General features: G+C 54.4%; 1 protein-coding gene and 1 long non-coding RNA gene across 8 annotated transcripts; one reads left to right on the forward strand and one right to left on the reverse strand.

Moving 5' to 3' along the window:
- Window positions 1-180: 180 nt before the first annotated feature.
- LOC108536393 (uncharacterized) lies at window positions 181-2,826 on the reverse strand. Of its 4 annotated transcripts, none has more exons than XR_001887507.1 (5): window positions 2,429-2,825; window positions 2,084-2,239; window positions 1,710-1,984; window positions 1,112-1,355; window positions 181-222 (listed from the first exon to the last, which is right to left on the reverse strand). It is a non-coding gene; the product is annotated as an uncharacterized LOC108536393 (long non-coding RNA). The 4 variants fall into 4 exon arrangements; XR_001887506.1 differs by having other exon boundaries at window positions 199-222; window positions 1,085-1,355; window positions 2,429-2,826; XR_001887504.1 differs by lacking the exon at window positions 181-222 and having other exon boundaries at window positions 573-1,355; window positions 2,429-2,824.
- A 5,591-nt stretch (window positions 2,827-8,417) lies between these two features.
- Window positions 8,418-16,179, forward strand: FXYD2 (FXYD domain containing ion transport regulator 2). 4 transcript variants are annotated; one of them, XM_017883081.1, is made up of 6 exons: window positions 8,418-8,524; window positions 13,725-13,763; window positions 13,962-14,036; window positions 15,432-15,468; window positions 15,631-15,661; window positions 15,812-16,179. In XM_017883081.1, exons 1-5 carry the CDS (start codon window positions 8,506-8,508, stop codon window positions 15,653-15,655), a joined length of 195 nt encoding a protein of 64 aa, XP_017738570.1. In that variant the 5' UTR covers window positions 8,418-8,505; the 3' UTR covers window positions 15,656-15,661; window positions 15,812-16,179. The 4 variants fall into 4 exon arrangements, with proteins under 4 accessions (XP_017738570.1, XP_017738567.1, XP_017738569.1 ...); XM_017883080.1 differs by lacking the exon at window positions 8,418-8,524 and adding an exon at window positions 11,574-11,789 and having other exon boundaries at window positions 15,815-16,179; XM_017883079.1 differs by lacking the exon at window positions 8,418-8,524 and adding an exon at window positions 11,591-11,789.
- Window positions 16,180-16,532: the final 353 nt, after the last annotated feature.

Below are 16,532 nucleotides of genomic sequence, written 5' to 3' on the forward strand. Positions count from 1 at the left end.
CAACTTGAGAGCCTGAAGCAGGAGCATTGCTTGAGGCCAGGAGTTCAAGACCAGCTGTGCAACATGGTGAAATCTTAGCTGGGCATGGTGGCGCACACCTGTGGTCACAGCTACTCGGCAGGCTGAGGCAGGAGGATTGCTTGAGCCCTGGAGTTCCAGGCTGCAGTGAACCATGACTGCACCACTGCACTCCAGCCTAGCCAACAGAATGAGACCTTGTCTCTAAAAAGAAAAAAGGAAGGAAGGGATCAAGGGAGTGACAAGGTGGGTGATGTGCATTATGAAATACCCCTTCCTCTGTGGAGGCTTCCTGGGTGTTAGGTAGAATTGAATCCCTTCTGTTTTTTTTTTTTTTTTTTTTTTTTTTTGAGACGGAGTTTTGCTTTTGTCACCCAGGCTGGAGTGCAGTGGCGTGGTCTCGGCTCACTGCAACCTCTGCCTTCTGGGTTCAAGCGATTCTGCCTCAGCCTCCTGAGCAGCTGGGATTACAGGTGCCCTCCACCACACCCAGCTAATTTTTATATTTTTAGTAGAGACGGGGTTTCATCATGTTGGCCAGGCTGGTCTCGAACTCTTGGCCTCAAGTGATCCACCTGCCTCGCCCTCCCAAAGTGTTGGGATTACAGGCATGAGCCACCACACCCAGCTGAATCCCTTTCTTGTGCCCCAATCACACTTGTTTGCTGCCTTTATATTCACACTTCATACTTGGCATTCAGACTGTAGAGACCAGGCAGGTAATGCCAATATGTGAATATGCTGGGGAGACGATGGGGCATGGTGCCTGCAGGCACCTACAGTGTCCTTCCAAAGACATTCTGACTCAACTTTCTAAAAAGCACTGTTGGCTGAACAAACACAGATGCGGGCAGATTCTGCATGGAGGTTGCCCGTATGCAGCTTCTGCCTCTAGTGTTTTGTGTCTTTATTGATACAAGTCCTGGAGGGCAAGGACTGTGCCTGCTCTACAGAAGCCTGGAACATCTTAGGGTCTTAAAAAAAGAATCAACCCCTTAATATCTTCCATCTTGAAGCCAGCACTTAAGGAGTGGAACCCTCTGGGCCCACCTCCTTCCAGCCCTACCTTCTAAGACCCCAGTGAGTCTGGCACCTGAAGCTATAGCAGGAGACAGAAGTCAGTGTTCCTTGGGGTTTTGATGGGCCTAGGAACCACCACCTTCCCTGCCCAGTGGCCACACAGGCTCTGAGTCCACCTGGATTCTGCGAGTTGTTTAGAACCGAAGAACTGTACAGATCCGCTTGCTCGGTGCCTTCTCTACGTGTGGTCTTGCTTCTGCCTTTGGTCCCCCAGGCCTTTGGAAAGACTCAGGCTTATGGTGGAGCTCAAGCTCAACCTGTCAACCCAGTGATCATGGTGATTAAAAAATATCTGGTCACAGCTAGACCTGGTAAATGAGCTTATTGTTCGGGAACACTCGTGATACATCAGGGAATTGGCAGGCCTTGCAGCAATTTCAGAGCAAGGCCAGACTGAGATCCTTAGAGGCCCCAGGCATGCAAAGCACTGTGTGTGCTGCCTCCATACATTGTTAAAAACAGAACATTACACTTCAGCATAGGAATAAGGAAGTCCAAGGAGGGGGTTCTCATTTTTCTCATAATAATTAAGAGCAAGGAATGATGGTCAGCATCTCTACCACATCACCTACAAATGGTTCTCCTTACTTTGCCAGCCTCTAAGCACTCACTTAGTTTTCCTCCTGGTAATCCAGCTGTGTTCTGAGATCGGTCAGAGGTACAATAGTGGCTGGTCCAGTTGGGGGTGGAGGAGCTAGGACTTGATCCCAGGCAGTCTGTCCACAGCGCTTGACAGCACATGGCCTCGCCTCCTTCAGAAGGCAGATGCTTGGATGAAAGGACAGTGATCAGATGGCTCCCAAAACTGCACCTGGAGCATGGCTGTCCCTTCAAGACGAACTAGCTGGACTGTGCTCCAAGAAGCCTCCTGTGGGAGTTGAATGGTCTGGAAACAAGACACATGAAGAACAATCGAAGAAATGATGGTCAAAATAGTAATAATTTAAAAAAAAAAACGAGCAGCTGACATTTATGGAACACTTACTATGTGTTTGTCTGAGGACTTCACACAGATCAACTGGATCAGAGCTCAGAGTGCTATACATCTCCTTGAGGAAGACCAGGAGTGTCCACTCAGCCTCCAGGCATGTGGCACTGGTTTGTAGCTGTGATTTGGTTTAACGAGGCAAATGTAGCTTCACTGTATAGGAAGGACAGCTGCCATGCTGTGTCATTTCCCAGAAGGGAATCCCGAGTTCCCTGGTCTCAGTGACCCCAGATGTCCCGCATGTTTTGCCTCCCAATGACTCCCTCCACCGCCACCCCTTCGCCACCATTCCATTTCGAAGACCTCCATGTCTCTTTGCATGGCGGTTTTTGCGTTACTTACCCCCACAGTAGGAATAGGTGTCAGTCTGCCTTCTGGGACCCCAGGTGCTGTGGCCCTCCTACCTCTCCTGGGTTTTTTTTTTTTTTTTTTTTTTTTTTTTTTTTTTGCAAGATGTAGATTAGAACTTGTCCAATTGTTCTTGGAAGAGAGTCAGAGGCAGAGTGCAAGCTGTAGGGAGCAATGTGAGGGGAGTGCCAGGCGAAGCGCACGCCAAGGTCACTGGACTGTTGGCCCCTTCCTCTGGGAGGAGGGCCTTACCCTGCCTGGAATCATGGGCTTGGCGGGGTGGCTGGGCAGAGCAGGGGTGGGAGAGCACTCCAGCTCTGTCTGGTTCACCCCACCTTGTTCCTGGCTGCTCTGCCTCACCCTGGGCCCAGCGAGAGAAAGGTCAGGTGTGTTTGCCTGAGCCAGGGGAGGAGTTTTGGAAAAACCTGTCTCCAGGCCACAGAGAAGGAATGGCCACCTCTCTCCATTAGTGTGATTCATTGCTGTCACAGCTGAGCTCCAGGGGGGCAGACTCAGCCGGCCCAAGCCAACCAGCTGTTGATTTGATGGGGCCAGCCCAGCCCCGGGCCTGGTTGCACAACAGTGGAGCACCTGCCAAGGCAATGATGGCAGAGCAGGTGATGCTGTGATCACATGTCCTGAAGGACCTGGGTGGCAGGGACTGGTGGGGAGGGGCCCCCCTGCACTGTCCAGAAGAACAGATTCCTACCTCTGAGCCAGGCTTGGAGGAAGTCTGGTGGAGCCTGAGGCTCAGAACATCCCCGAGGTCCCCTCTGCTCTAACTGTGTGAGCCTGGAAAGACCCCAGCCTCTCTGTCAGTTTCCTTTGCTGAATAATCAAGTCCTTCCTAGCTTTGGGGTAAGCTGGGCCTCCTGCTGGCTGTGTAACCCTGGAAAAGCCACTTAAGCTTCAGTTTCATCACCTATAAAATAAATGCATCAAAATCTTTTCTGTTATCTCACAGGATCAAAGTGATACAATGGACATCGAAGCACGGTGACAATTCTCCATGTAGCTATTATGCTATTAATGTTGGCATTACTATCTGTTTCCTTGTCTCCTCATTCTCTGATGGCCAGGTTCCTCTTGTCTCTGTTAGACTTGGGTTCACTTTCTGACCTGTTTGCAGACCACCTGCGGTGTCCTCTGTAAGATGGGCCTCGCACAGCCTGCCTGGCTGAATTGTTGGGAGGCTCTAAGCAGCAATTTGGAACCATCGAGACCCTGGAATAGGTGGAATTGCTGCCAAGTGTGGAGAGTGAGCACCAGGCTCAGTGCAGGTACAAACATTTAACAGCTTACCCGACCTGAGGCCTCAAGGAGGCCAGGGACTTGGCAATCTGTGCTATAAATGAAGAGAATGGTGACAGAGCCACATGCCAGCCATTCGAGCCATGTCAGTGGCATCCGGAAGGTCATGGAGGGAAGGAAAGAGTAGCCAGGGGTGGGCTTGCTCCGCGAGGTCTTCCTGGAGGTGGCGAGCCTCAAGCTGCTTTTCAGAGGTGAGGGGGAGTTTGGTTACCAGGAGGAGAAAACTAAGAAAAGCTGGAGAGAAATGGGCTCTGTGGTAGTTCAAGCCTGGATGTGAGTTCTGAGAACAGTCAAGAATGCATTTCTCTCCAGGGTATTCACTGTGGGAGAGGTGGGTCAAATGGGTTTGCCCTTGTCACCAGCTGGTGACCTTGACTCTTAGAGTACATTGCCCTTTGGCAGTTCTCAGAACCTCTGTGCACCATGGCTCAGGCCATCTTGAAGCCAACACTTAAGGAATGGACCCTCTGGGGCCCACCTCCTTCCAGCCCTGCCTTATAAGACCCCAGTGACCTGGCACCTGCAACCACAGCAGGAGCCAGGAGCCAGCGTTCCTCAGGATTCAGGACCTCTGAGTGGCACAAATGAGGCCTGGGAACTGCCGCTTTCCCTGCCCAGTGGCCACACGGGTGGTGCAGCCGAGGACCGACTCGGGCTGGGGGTCATGGCTTTCTAGGTCTTCTGGCTTCTGCTTCATTGCAGCCCCTTTCCAGCTGCAAGTCAACACCAGGAGGAACTGATTTGGGGACCTGGAGTTCAAGGCTGTAAACTCCCACAAAGGCCAGAGCCGGCGGAGCTGGAGAGCCCCATTTTGGGAAGCTGGTGTTGAGGGCCCTTTCCTTTGATCGCCAGGGAGACAGAGGTCAGCTGAATTCCAGCCTATTTCCTCCTTGCCCCACCAACCCAGCAATGACTACCCCAAATGACTGCCTTGAGATTTAGGAGTCAGGAAACGAAAGGGAGGCCTGCTTGGGGGAGACAGGGGAGACGGAGGCCTCGCCACTGAGGGCACTGTCTCATCAGCTGTGACAGTGCTGACGCATCCAGGAGCGGGCGCTGCCTCTCCTTACCTCCCAACATCTCCCAGAGCTCTGGGTCTTGGAGAAAACAGGAGAGCACAGCTGGATGCTCCTTTGTCTCCAGCCTGGAACCATCAGACAAAGGAGGTTTCTTGGTTTTGTGTGGAGACGAAAGGGAGGCTGGAGATGCAGGGTGAGTGGTGGCCAGCAGGGATCATGCCAGGGCAGGGTGCTCCCAGGAGCCTGCTTTAGAGATCACGCCAACTGGGGACTGAGCCAAGGGAAGGGATTGCCATGAGTATTCTTGTCTCCTGGGGGGACCAGTTCAGAGTAAGGAAAACAGCCATCATTTTTTAGGACCTTCTCTGGCCAAATGCTCGACCTACCTTGTCTCTGTTCCCACAACAATCCTGCAAGGTAGGTGTTATTACCCCATTTTGCAGGTGGAGAAGACCCAGAGGGGTGCCCTTGCCCAGGGTCAGGCAGTCCTCAGCAAAGTCTCAGGATGAAAGGGGATTTATGTATGGGTGTGTCTGGCCCTCAGGGTCCCTTGCATGGAGATGTCTAGGAGGAGAGGCCCTCCTGAGCTGAGCTGCTCTCAGGAACATGGGCCACAGGTGGAAGGGCCTCGACCTCTCTGCAGGAGAGCAGGTGTCTCAGAGAGGGACACCCTGTCCCAGTGCTAGCTAGGACCCATGACCTGAGCTAGCTGGGGGAGGACAGGAAGGAAGTCTGAGAAGGACTTAAACGTGAGTGAAGGGAGAGAGGTGGGACCTGCTTGACTTAACAAATGCCTGGGTTTCCCCCAAAGAACAAACAGGACAATTTCTGAAAATTGTTACAGGACTGGAGAAGGAAATGGAGGTTAAGGGAGAGGGGAGGGGGTGCAAGAGGAGTGAGAGAGAACCCTCTGAGAGGGGCTCTGGAGGAGCTGTCAGCAAGGTGGGGGTTGCTGCCTCTGTGAGGGAAAATCGAGTCTTGTGACTCCTCACAGGACAGGCGACAGCATGGAAGGAGGCTGCCTGAGGAAAGTCCTGGGTCTGCCTGCAGCATGGGAGAAATGATTTCATCTCTGTCCTGCCCCATTTTTGCCTGATTTTTGCCTGGGACTGATTCATTCACTTTATAAAACTGGGTCCCACGATGTGCTGTTCCAGGCATGGAGGAAAGAAGAAACAAACAAAAATCCTTGCTCTTCTGGTGCTTAGATTTTAGTTGGGAGAGGGACAAACAAGATAAGGGAAACACATACCTTAGGTAAGAACAAGTGCCACAGAGGAAAAGCCAGGCTGAGGCGGTGGTATGAACATTTTATACAGAGATGCCCAGAATCGGGGCTTTGGAGAAAGCCCTGAAGCCAGTGTGCGCTGAGCAGGAAGCCCTGTGGAGGCTGAGCATATAGGAAGTGGGAACAGCCTGTACGGAGGTCCTGGAGGGTGAGGGGTGTCAAGAAGGCCGGCATGGCTGGAGCAGAGAGCAGGGCAGGGAGGTGGGGGACCAGCTCAGAGGTGCCTGGAGCCAGATTAAGAAAGGCTTTTTGGCTGGGTGTGGTGGCTTATGCCTGTGGGGCTCACCTGAGGTCAGGAGTTCGAGACCAGCCAACATGGCGAAACCCGGTCTCTACTAAAATACAAAATACAAAATACAAAAATTACTGGGCTTGGTGGCAGCTCCTGTAATCTCAGCTACTTGGGAGGCTGAGGCAGAAGAATCGCTTGAACCCAGAAGGCAGAGGTTGCAGCCAACTGAGATCACGCCATTGCACTCAAGCCTGGGCAACAAGAGCGAAACTCCATCTAAAAAAAAAAAAAGAGAGAGAGAGAAAAAAAAGAAGGGCTTCTTTCTGGACACAGACAGATCTTGGCGTATCATCTGAGCCCTCTCTGAGCATTTTGAGCAGGAGAGGGAGCCACTTGTAAAGGGAGGGGTTTGGATGGGATGGCCTCGGTGTCCTTTCTAGTCGGGCCATCAATCACACAGGGCTCTGAGACAGAGATGCCTTCCTTCGCAACACTGGGGGCGGGCAGGGAACGGAGTGTGTATACTGGCAGGGTGGGTGCGGGGGATTTGGCTGAGAGCTCCACTTTTCTGAACCACTTAGAATATGTTTGGACCAGGTACCTCTAAGTCTTACCCAGCCCCGAGGTTTGTAAACTTCTCTATCCCCAGCTTGGGGAATTTCCACTCGGCTGCTCTGGGCTGAGTGGGCAGGTTTCCACTTGGGAGCATGGGACAGGCCCGCCTGCCAGCCGAGCTCTTACCTACCCCAGGGCAGGTCTGGCCCTGCCTCCAGGGTGGTCTGGAGGGAAAGGTGCAGAGAACCTGGAGTCAGGGCTGTGCTCAGGGACCCCAGCGCTGATCTCAGCCCATCCTGATAAGAAATAGCACCTCTCTAGACCTCCTGGTCTCCATTTCAGCCCTGTGAGGGCTCCCTGGGATGTCATGAGTCCTCCCTTCAGGACAGAGAGTGTTGCAAAGGAGGGACAGAGAGGCAGGAGTCACAGTGACCAGAGCCCGGTCAGAGGCTGGGGCCAGAGCCAGCCCCTCCCAACTCTGCTTCTCTGTGTCCGCGTTGGGGTGGCCATGCCAGGGCGGCCACAGGAACCTAAGGGAGACCCTGTGGTCCCGAGTCAGCCACACAGAGACTGCTCACTGCAGCTTAGCTGTGGCAAAGCCTTGGCCGAGGAACAGACTGCCTGGGCAGCGTAGTGGGCTGCCCTGCGTGGTGGGACACCCTGCCTAGTGGTCTACTCTGCCTGGGGCAGAGTGGGGCTAGTGGGGCTCCCTGCGGCTCCCTGCTGGCTCCTGGATCTGACCCTGCCCTAGGCCTAGCAGTGTTGTCTTCTGGCCATTCCCCTCTGATACCAACCAGCAGCCCCCAGAGCCTCATTAGGCTGCTGGTGTCTCCAGCTGAGCCCTCTGAGGTGTGAGAGGTGGGCCTGACATCACAGCTAGGGTGAGTCACTGCGGGCTGAGTGAGCCACTGTGGGCTGAGTGAGGGGTCTCAGCTGCGGAAAGGGCAGGCCACAGGAGCAGCCCCCATCACAGCTCCGGCTCCCAGCCCTGCAGCTGCTCCCCATTCTCTGCCAATGACCAGAACGACACAGGAAGCTGGGACCGGTGCCTTAGGTCCCAGGACAGGGTCCTGGAAACCATTCCCACTCCCCCGAGAGGCTGCAGCTGGGCCTCCCAGTCTCAGGGGACGCCTAGCTATAGACTGGGTCTTGGGCAGGCTACGTCCAGGCAACAGCCCAGCTGGGCTGGAGGATGGAGGTGCAGCAGAGTAACGTTCAGGGGACCCACCCATGCTCCTGAAGGTCTCCCTCAGCTGCCACCAGCCCAGGGACTTGGGGAAGACTGGGTTCCTTGATTCCTCCTGGCTCCTGTACCCTTTTCGGGCACCCTGGGCTGGCTGTGGCATGGAGCCTCTCAAGGGAGAGGGCCAGGGCCGGGGCTGTGGTTGGCTCTACTGCATCTGACAGCCTCTCCATCCCCAGGTGCCAGGTGGAGGTCAGAGAATCTCCCCTGGCTTTCACGTGGATCCCTTGCCCCAACCTGCCCCAGCAAGTGGGCACGAGGTAAGGGCTCCCTTGCCAGCCCCTCCTCCCTGCCTGTGTCTCTTCCTGTTTGTGGGCTCACCTGAGGTGTGAAGGGGAGGGAGTGCCACTCTCCATCCAGGCCCCGGGCAAGTGGCACCTCCCTGCTCTCCTGCACCCCTGGAGACAGCCAGCAGCTCCTGCTATGGACAGGTGGTACCTGGGTGAGTCCTCTGAACCCCATTTCTCCTCCCTGCTCAGGCTCTGACACAGGTGCCAGCCCCGTCCCTTTCAAGTGCACCCACAAGCTCCCCAGAAGCGCAGGAAAAGCAGAAGGGAAGAGAGGCAGAATTTCCAAAAGAGAGCATCTGCATATGAAGTCGTGCGCCTGCTGTGAAACGTGTGCAGAGCATCTCTGAGCTGCGAGGGCAGGGAAGGCAGCTTGTCCAACCACCTCATTTACTTGTCTGTCCATCTGTCCTTCAGAGATGCAGGAACTCAGAAGCCAGACTGCTGGCTTCAAATCTTGGTTCCCCTACTTTCTGGCCATCTGACCTCAGGCAAGTTATTTAACTTTTCTGGGCCTCAGTTTCTTCCTCTATGAAATGGGGTGATAATAATGCCTTCCTTACCTTGTAAGAGTCATTGTGATGACTAAATAATTAATTTCTGGCTGGGCACAGTGGCTCATGCCTATAATCCCAGCACTTTGGGAAGCCAAGGCAGGTGGATCATCTGAGGTCAGGAGTTCGAGACCAGCCTGACCAACATGGTGAAACCCCGTCTCTACTAAAAATACAAAATTAGCTGGGTGTGGTGGCGCATGCCTGTAATCCCAGCTACTCAGGAGACTGAGGCAGAAGAGTCACTTGAACCAGGGAGGCGGAGGTTGCAGTGAGTCAAGATCACGCCATTGCACTCCAGCCTGGGTGACAATAGCGAAACTCCGTCTCAAAAAAAAAAAAAAATTAATATCTGTAAAGTATTTGAAACGGTGCCTTGCACACAGTTTAAAAATGCAACTAGCTTCCAACTATTGTTTCCTATTCATCTATCTATTGATCAATCTATCATCCACATCTATCTATCTATCTATCTATCTATCTATCTATCTATCTATCTATCCATCCATCCATCCATCTATAGGTGCCTCCCCAGGCACCTCCTCCCCCTGCAGCGGGAGCCCTTCCATCCACACTGCAGCTCTACTTGTGACCAGGGTAAATATTACCTGGCACGGTTAATGTTTAATGCCCCCACCTCATCCCCGGCCACCCCGTCAAGGAGCAAAGATAGCAGGAAGAGGCAAGAGGAGACAGTCTATTTGGAAATGACTGGGTTGTCAATAGATAGATAGATAGATAGATAGATAGATAGATAGATAGACAGACGAATTTATTTAACTTCCCACTTAGTTTTACACTCTTATTATTCCCGAAAGAATCCACGGAGGCTTACAAACATAGACAAAACCCAGCAAGATGACACAATCCTGTATAGTAAAGGGAGCACCCTTGTCTTGTGTGGAGACGGCAGTAGCTTTGGTAGCACACCTTGGAGGGTCTGGGCTTTCTGCCTCCGGTTTGCCATTAACTGTGTGTTTTAGACAAGTCCCTTCACCTTCCTGCCCTCGGTTTTTCTGGTGTACCCAGTGGGGATCATGACACTGCCCTGGCCACCTCCAGTGACTATTGTGGAAAGCAAATGAGCAGCCTCCGTTTCTTTATCTGTAAAACAGCACTACCAGGAATTAAGTGATGCAGTGCCTGCCAAGAGCCTGGCACATGGTCCATCTTCACCAAATGCTGGCTCTGCTGGGATGTTTGCACAAATATATGTTCCTTGGCTCTGGAAGCAGAAGGAAGCTGCACACCTGATCCTCAGGGCCATGACATTCCCTCCAGCTCACTCATTCGTGCCCATTTTCGTTGGAGAGTGGCTGACTTTTCCATGTCCCACAGCAAACATTTGCCAAAAGCTAATGCCTGTTATTTCTTCAATCAGCATACATATAACAGTAACAATGATGCCACTCACTGTGTGCCAGGCCCCGGGACACGCTCTTTGCATGCATTATCTTGCTTCCCCTCACAACCACCTTAGGAGCTGGGTACTGTGCCCATTTTACAGATGAGGAGACTGAGGCACAGAGAGGTGAAGTAATTGAGACCATACTATTAGCAAGTGAGAGGGCCAGGGTGTGAACTCAAGTGCCAAGTCCTGCCCCTGCTTGGGGAGGATTCATAGATAGAGTGGCTCCCTTCAGGAGGGCTCAAGCACCCCTGGTGGCCGCTGGCCACTGACCTTGGCTGTTTGGTGGGCATTGGGCTTCAGCCTCTTCTGGAGGCCAATTCAATGGACTAGAACTTAACGAGGATTCCACAGTACCCGCGACTACCCAGCACAGGAGTCGGGGTGAAGGAGGTCACAGTGGAGTGGGGAGGCTGCCTGCGAGGTGTGGAAAGCAGCTGCCTCCTGCAGCAGGAGGCCTGACTGTCATTCTCCACTTTCCCCACACTGGCTGTGTGACCCTGGGCAAGGCCCCCACCTCTCTGTGCCTTAGACACCTGCCTCATCAGTAAAATGGGAAACATAAAGCTTAAGGAGATAACCATGAGGAAAGTGCTTGGTAAACCATGAAAGCAGGGGATTATCCCTGCAATGAAAGTCTTGCCCCGTCCTTAAGGATCTCGCATGTGCCATGGTAAACTGGCAAGGAAACAATCGGAGAGCCAGGCCAAATGGTGGTAGGAGGAAGTGCTGGGGCGGCAGGGAAGGAGAAATTAGTTGGGGATGACTGGAGCCCTTCCAACTGAGGTGTGACCTGCAGGGTGCACGTTGATGGATGAATAGGAAGACAGATGAAGCACCCCTCTGGAGCATCTACTGCTGGTGGGCTTTGGGGGTGCTCCAGGGATGTGGTGGGGGAGCAGTGGGCCAGGCTCCTAGGGACCACTGCAGGAAAGCCTCCAGTGCCACATAAGGAACAGCAGCTGCAGCGGTGGCATCCATGGTGGCTGGTGCGGTGGGCCCTGCCTGGGCTGGGGGCCCTATGGGACCCCGACACTGCCCCCGGAAGCTCCCAAGTACAGTGCACACTGAAGAGATTGTGCAACTTCCACTTTCCTGTTCCCACCGCCCCAGCTGTGGCTTCCCCAGCTGGCAGAACAGCACCACCGCTGACCCATCCCAGCCCTTCTCTTTGGAAATTTCCTTTGGGAGGGTTTAGAAACTCAGCCAGCTCCTCCCTGCCCCTGCCTCCCCACGCACCTCCTCACCCTGCAGCAGGAGCCCCTCCATCCACACTGCAGCTTTTCTTGTGACCAGGGTAAATATTACCTGGCACTGTTAATGTTTAATGCCCCCACCTCGTCCCTGGCCACCCTGTGGAGGCAGCCAGACACTCTCCAAAAAGCAGAGACAGCAGGAAGAGGGGACTGGAGACAGCCCACTCAGCTGGGGAAATGACTGGCTTGTCGATGGACGGTGGTGAGTGTGCTGGTGTGTGTGCCCGGGCGTGTGTGAGGCTGGGCGGCTCTGACTGACCTGCCTTTGCAGGGTCAGCTGGACTCTACTCTTCCCTCTCCTGCCACCTCAGCCTTCCAGAGTACCCAGCCCCTCTTCCTGTTGGCCTCCTCTCTAAGAAAATTTGCAACTTAAAAGAGAACCCTGCTTTAACCCCAGAGAAAGATAACTTGAGTGGCAGAACGGCAGCAGATAGAAGATGGAGAGCTGAGCGTCCCTCCTCGGCCTCCTGGCACACACTCGCCCTGAGTTCAGTGCATCTTGCTAGACCATCTGAACCTGGGCAGGAGGCAGACGGGGTCCATCTGGCTGGGGAAGGAGCAGGCCCCTCTGGTCAGCCTTCCTAGGCTGGATTTGGGATGAGAGCCCCCCAAGTTCAAGTGACACTCCTCAAAGGCTTCCTGTCACAGGAACTGACTTAGGCCTGGAAACCAAGAGGGGCGCATGCTGACAGAGGTGGGTTTTGAGCCAGATGCAGAAAGGGGAGGGTGCTGGGCAGAGAGGGTCTCGGCAAGTGGTTCAGGGTCAGGTGACCATGGAGAAGGAGGTTTCCTGGAGTGTGTGGGGAAGCCTTGACTTGGGTCTAGCTGTTGCTCTGACACTTTAATCCCCATATGCTCTTGAACAAGGCCTGAACCTAATCTGGGAAGACAGCGCAGACGGCCTTCTGTGCGGGACCTGGGTCCCTCATGGTCTCCCTGAGCACCCAGCACCTCAGGCCCGTCAGGATGGGCACTGACTCTTCCTGGCCTGTCCTTTCCTGGCCCAGGGACTGGCTGCTGGGGACAGCTGGGCTTGCCAGACCCTGAGTCTCACCACTGCCCAGGGGCACAGTTTGCCACAGCCTGAAAGGTGCTGACTTGCGCATTCCTTCCTCCTGGGGCTCTACTTCCCTGGTGCAAGAAGGGGCTCCAGCAGGGCAGGAAAGAGTAGTGGCCCTCAGCTGTGGCAGAAGCGTCCCGGCCAGGCCACCTTCTGGCTGTCCGGGGTAAGTGTACTCAGTTGCAGGGCACCACTGTGAGACCTGCCTGCTGAGCAGCTCCAAATCGGGGGGAGGGCGCTGGAGGCAGGGGCAGGACCTTGCCTCTGATGGGCTCCTTCCCTCCTGCCATTGAGAGGCGGCAAAGCAAAGGGCTTATGCACCTCCATTCTCAGCCCCCTGCTGCCTGGGTTCAAACCCCAGCTCGACTCCTGACTTGCTCTATAACTGCGGGGGAATTACCTCTGTACTTCCATCCTCTTGTGGATTACACCAGAATGACATTGACGCCTCATAAGGTTGTCATAATGGTTAGATGAGTTAGGGTCTTGTTAGCTTTTGCCCGGTGCCTGACCAGCACTATGTATTAATGTTTCTTAACTAGATCTGCTTCCCCTGAGGATGGTAACGTAGGAGAGGAGGTCTGTCTCAGCTATCACTAGGACTTTGGACAAGTCTACACATTGGGCTCAGCTTCCTCCTTCTGTCTGATAAACTTTAAGGTTCTGTTTTATTTATTCATGCATTTCACAAATACCTGCTAAGCACCTGATAGCCAAATGGTCCTGTGGAGAGAGGCCTCTGGGAGTCTAATGGGAGAGGCCTCTCCTGGCCTTTTCTACCATGGTAGGAATCAAGGAGCAGGAGATCGCCTTCCTTCCGGAGTGGTCAGAGGCCCCCCAGACAGCACGGATCCCCCTCTGACACTCGGTATCTGGGCCCCAGTTGATTGTGTCTGAAGCCGCCTAAAGCAGAAGCCTGCTGGCAATGGTTTTAGCAACACTCCGTTCTCAGCTTCCCCTCGCCCGCTTGGACCCTGGGGGGGTCCTCTGGGAAGGGAAGGACACGGAATTCCAGCTGTTCCTGTGGCTCGCCCACCATTGGTGACTCCTCTCATCCCACCTCTGGCTCTCTCCTAGGCGGTAGCCCCAAAGGGGATGTGGACCCGTTCTACTATGGTAAGCCTGGGCCCCTGTTCACCCTTCCTGAGCCCTCAGGACCCCTCCCACCAAGCAGTGGCCTCTCCCAGTCCCAGGTCCATGCTCTGTGCCCCTTATCTCCCCCCGTGACCACGGGCTGCTTCGGGTGGGCTGCAGGGAGAGATGGCTGCTGGGAGAGACCACCCATCCCACTCCTCTTGCCCTCTCTTTCCCAAGACTATGAGACTGTCCGCAATGGGGGCCTGATCTTCGCCGGGCTGGCCTTCATCGTGGGACTCCTCATCCTCCTCAGTAAGTGGGGTAGCCTCCAGGGAAGGGGTGCTGGCCAGGGCACGTCTATTCTCAAGGCCACTGAGCAGGCTGGCTTTCCGGAGTCCCCAAGGAAGGGGTGAGCCTCCCCACCATGCACACCCCCTGCAGGATGTGGGAACAGGTGCCCGGTGGGGTGCCAGGCTCTGGGAGCAACAGTGGTTCCCGCTTGCTCAAGTGCACCCTCCAGTGGGCCCGGAAGGAGCCTTGGAGGTGAGAGTGAACCTGCGGGGCAACCGGAGGGCCAGGCAGGGGGACTAGGCCCCCCGCTGCTAACCATGGTCCCAAACTCATCCATTAAATAGGGATGATCCCACCTGCCTCACAAGATGAGGGCTAGCATCCAAAGACACAGTAGTCAGGACAGAGCTCTAAGAATGGTCCAGGGCAGACTCGGAGTGTTCTGGGGGAGATAAGGAGACCCAAGGGGCACACAGCTGGAGCTTAATAACTGCACATTGACTTGTTTTGGTCCAACCCAAAGAAAAACACACGGAAAACACAACCTATGGAAAGAAGATACAGCAAGCACACCTGTGGGCTCTGGAATTCTATGCGCTTGTGCCACTGAGCCCCACCCGAAGGCTTGGACCACAGTCCTGTGGGTCTCCCCATTTTCCCGTGTTGCCCATGGCAGCTCCCGGAGGGCGGTGCGGGGTGGTGGCTGAGCACATAGGCACAGGAGGCAAGTGGCCTGAGCAAGGGGCTCTGCTTTGGACTTGCTGCCATCCTTTTCCAGGTGTTCACCGGGCAACTGTGCCGGGGGCACCATGATGGCCCAGTCTCTGCTGCTGCTCTCGATATGCCGACAGCCCACCATGGATCTGCTCCAGTAAACATTTGCTGACTGACTGACTTAGGTTCTTGAATGCCTGTGATTCAGCCTTACATAAAAAGAAAGAAGGTTGGGCATGGTGGCTCATGCCTGTAATGCCGGCATATTAGGAGGCCAAGGCAAGAGGATCTCCTGAGGCCAGGAGTTTAAGACCAGCCTGGTCAATACAGTGAGATCCGATCTATTAAAAAAAAATGTTTTTTTAAATCAGCTGGGCATGGTAGCATGTGCCTATAGTCCCAACTACTCGGGAGGCTGAGGCAAGAGGATTGCTTGAGCCCGGCAGTTTGAGGCTGCAGTGAGCTATGCACCACTGCACTCCAGCCTGGGTGACAGAGTAAGACCCCGTCTCAAAAAATATAAAATAAAATAAATAAAATAAAAAATAAAATAAAATGAGACAGTCAAACGTGGCCTCCAAGACTGACCCTGCAGTCTTGACTGGCAGGAGGGAGGTAGGAGAGACTGGAAGAATTTTGAGTCTTCCAGGATTTCCTTGGAAAACGAGTCCGTGGAAACAAATCTCTTTTTCTCTTTTCAAGGCAGAAGATTCCGCTGTGGGGCCAATAAGAAGCTCAGGTGAGCGCTGCCCGGGGTGACCGATGAGGGGCTCCGGGCTGGGGAAGAGGGGTGGGCTGAGGATTTTGTCTCTGCCACTGTGGAGGGGTCCCCAGCCTCAGGGATCCCTAGATCCACCCCTCCCCCGGCCCTCTCACCTGTTGCTTTTCCTTCCCCCACCAGGCAAATCACTGAAGATGGGCTGTAACAGCAGGTATGCTAGGAGGGCCCGGGGAAGGTGGCGGGAGGGGAGGGCAGGCTTGGGAGCAACCGGGAAGAATTCTGGCTCCTGGACTGAGTAGGGGAGAATTTTAGGGTCATCCACACATCAGCCAGGTGGTCTGTCACCTATTGTGTGTTTAAGATGATTGCCAAGGGCCTGGCGTGCAGTGTGTGCCACAGGAGATCACAGAGGAGCCCTGGAGAAAAGTGAGATGGACAAGGAGGAAATAAAACCCCAACCTCTGCTGCAACTCGCCCAGCCCCAACCTGCCTTTGTCTTCTCAGCCTCGGCAGTGCCACCCACTGCACTGGGGCCAGCTGGGAAGCCAAGCCCTGCCTCTGGTACCTCCTCTTCTTCCCTGGGCTGTAGAACTTTGTCCCCATCACTGCCAGTGCTTGAGCAGAAGGAAGCTCCAGACTCAATATGACCCCCAGGTGGTATCGCCACCTCCTGCCCCTTGCCACCTCATGCTCATAATAAAGCTGGCATCAGAGACCGCTGCTTCTCTCGCCTGCCTGCCTATCTGCCTCCTCTGTCACCACCAGCCTCTCCAAGTTCAAGTACAAATACAGCCAAGTCTCATTTGTTTTTTCAAGTAATTGCTCAGGCACTTGTCTGCCTGTAAAAGCAAGAAGTTCAGTGTTGTCATCTGTAGGCCACTCCTTGTACCCCCTGAACTGGCAGGAGCCCTGGGGACAGAGGCCTCAGCCTGGCTTTTATGAACCTGGGACATCTGAAAGGGCCAGGGGGTCAAAGCCACAGCCCTGTTGGATACCTACAAGGCCTCTGCCCCAGGCGCCAGGAGCTGCTGCTAGGATCCTGGAAGCAACCCTGCCTAGGAGTTGCTGCGGAGAGGCCCCAG

Source organism: Rhinopithecus bieti, unplaced genomic scaffold (assembly GCF_001698545.2).
Source record: "Rhinopithecus bieti isolate Rb0 unplaced genomic scaffold, ASM169854v2 scaffold_11964, whole genome shotgun sequence".
Classification (NCBI taxonomy): Eukaryota; Metazoa; Chordata; class Mammalia; order Primates; family Cercopithecidae; genus Rhinopithecus; species Rhinopithecus bieti.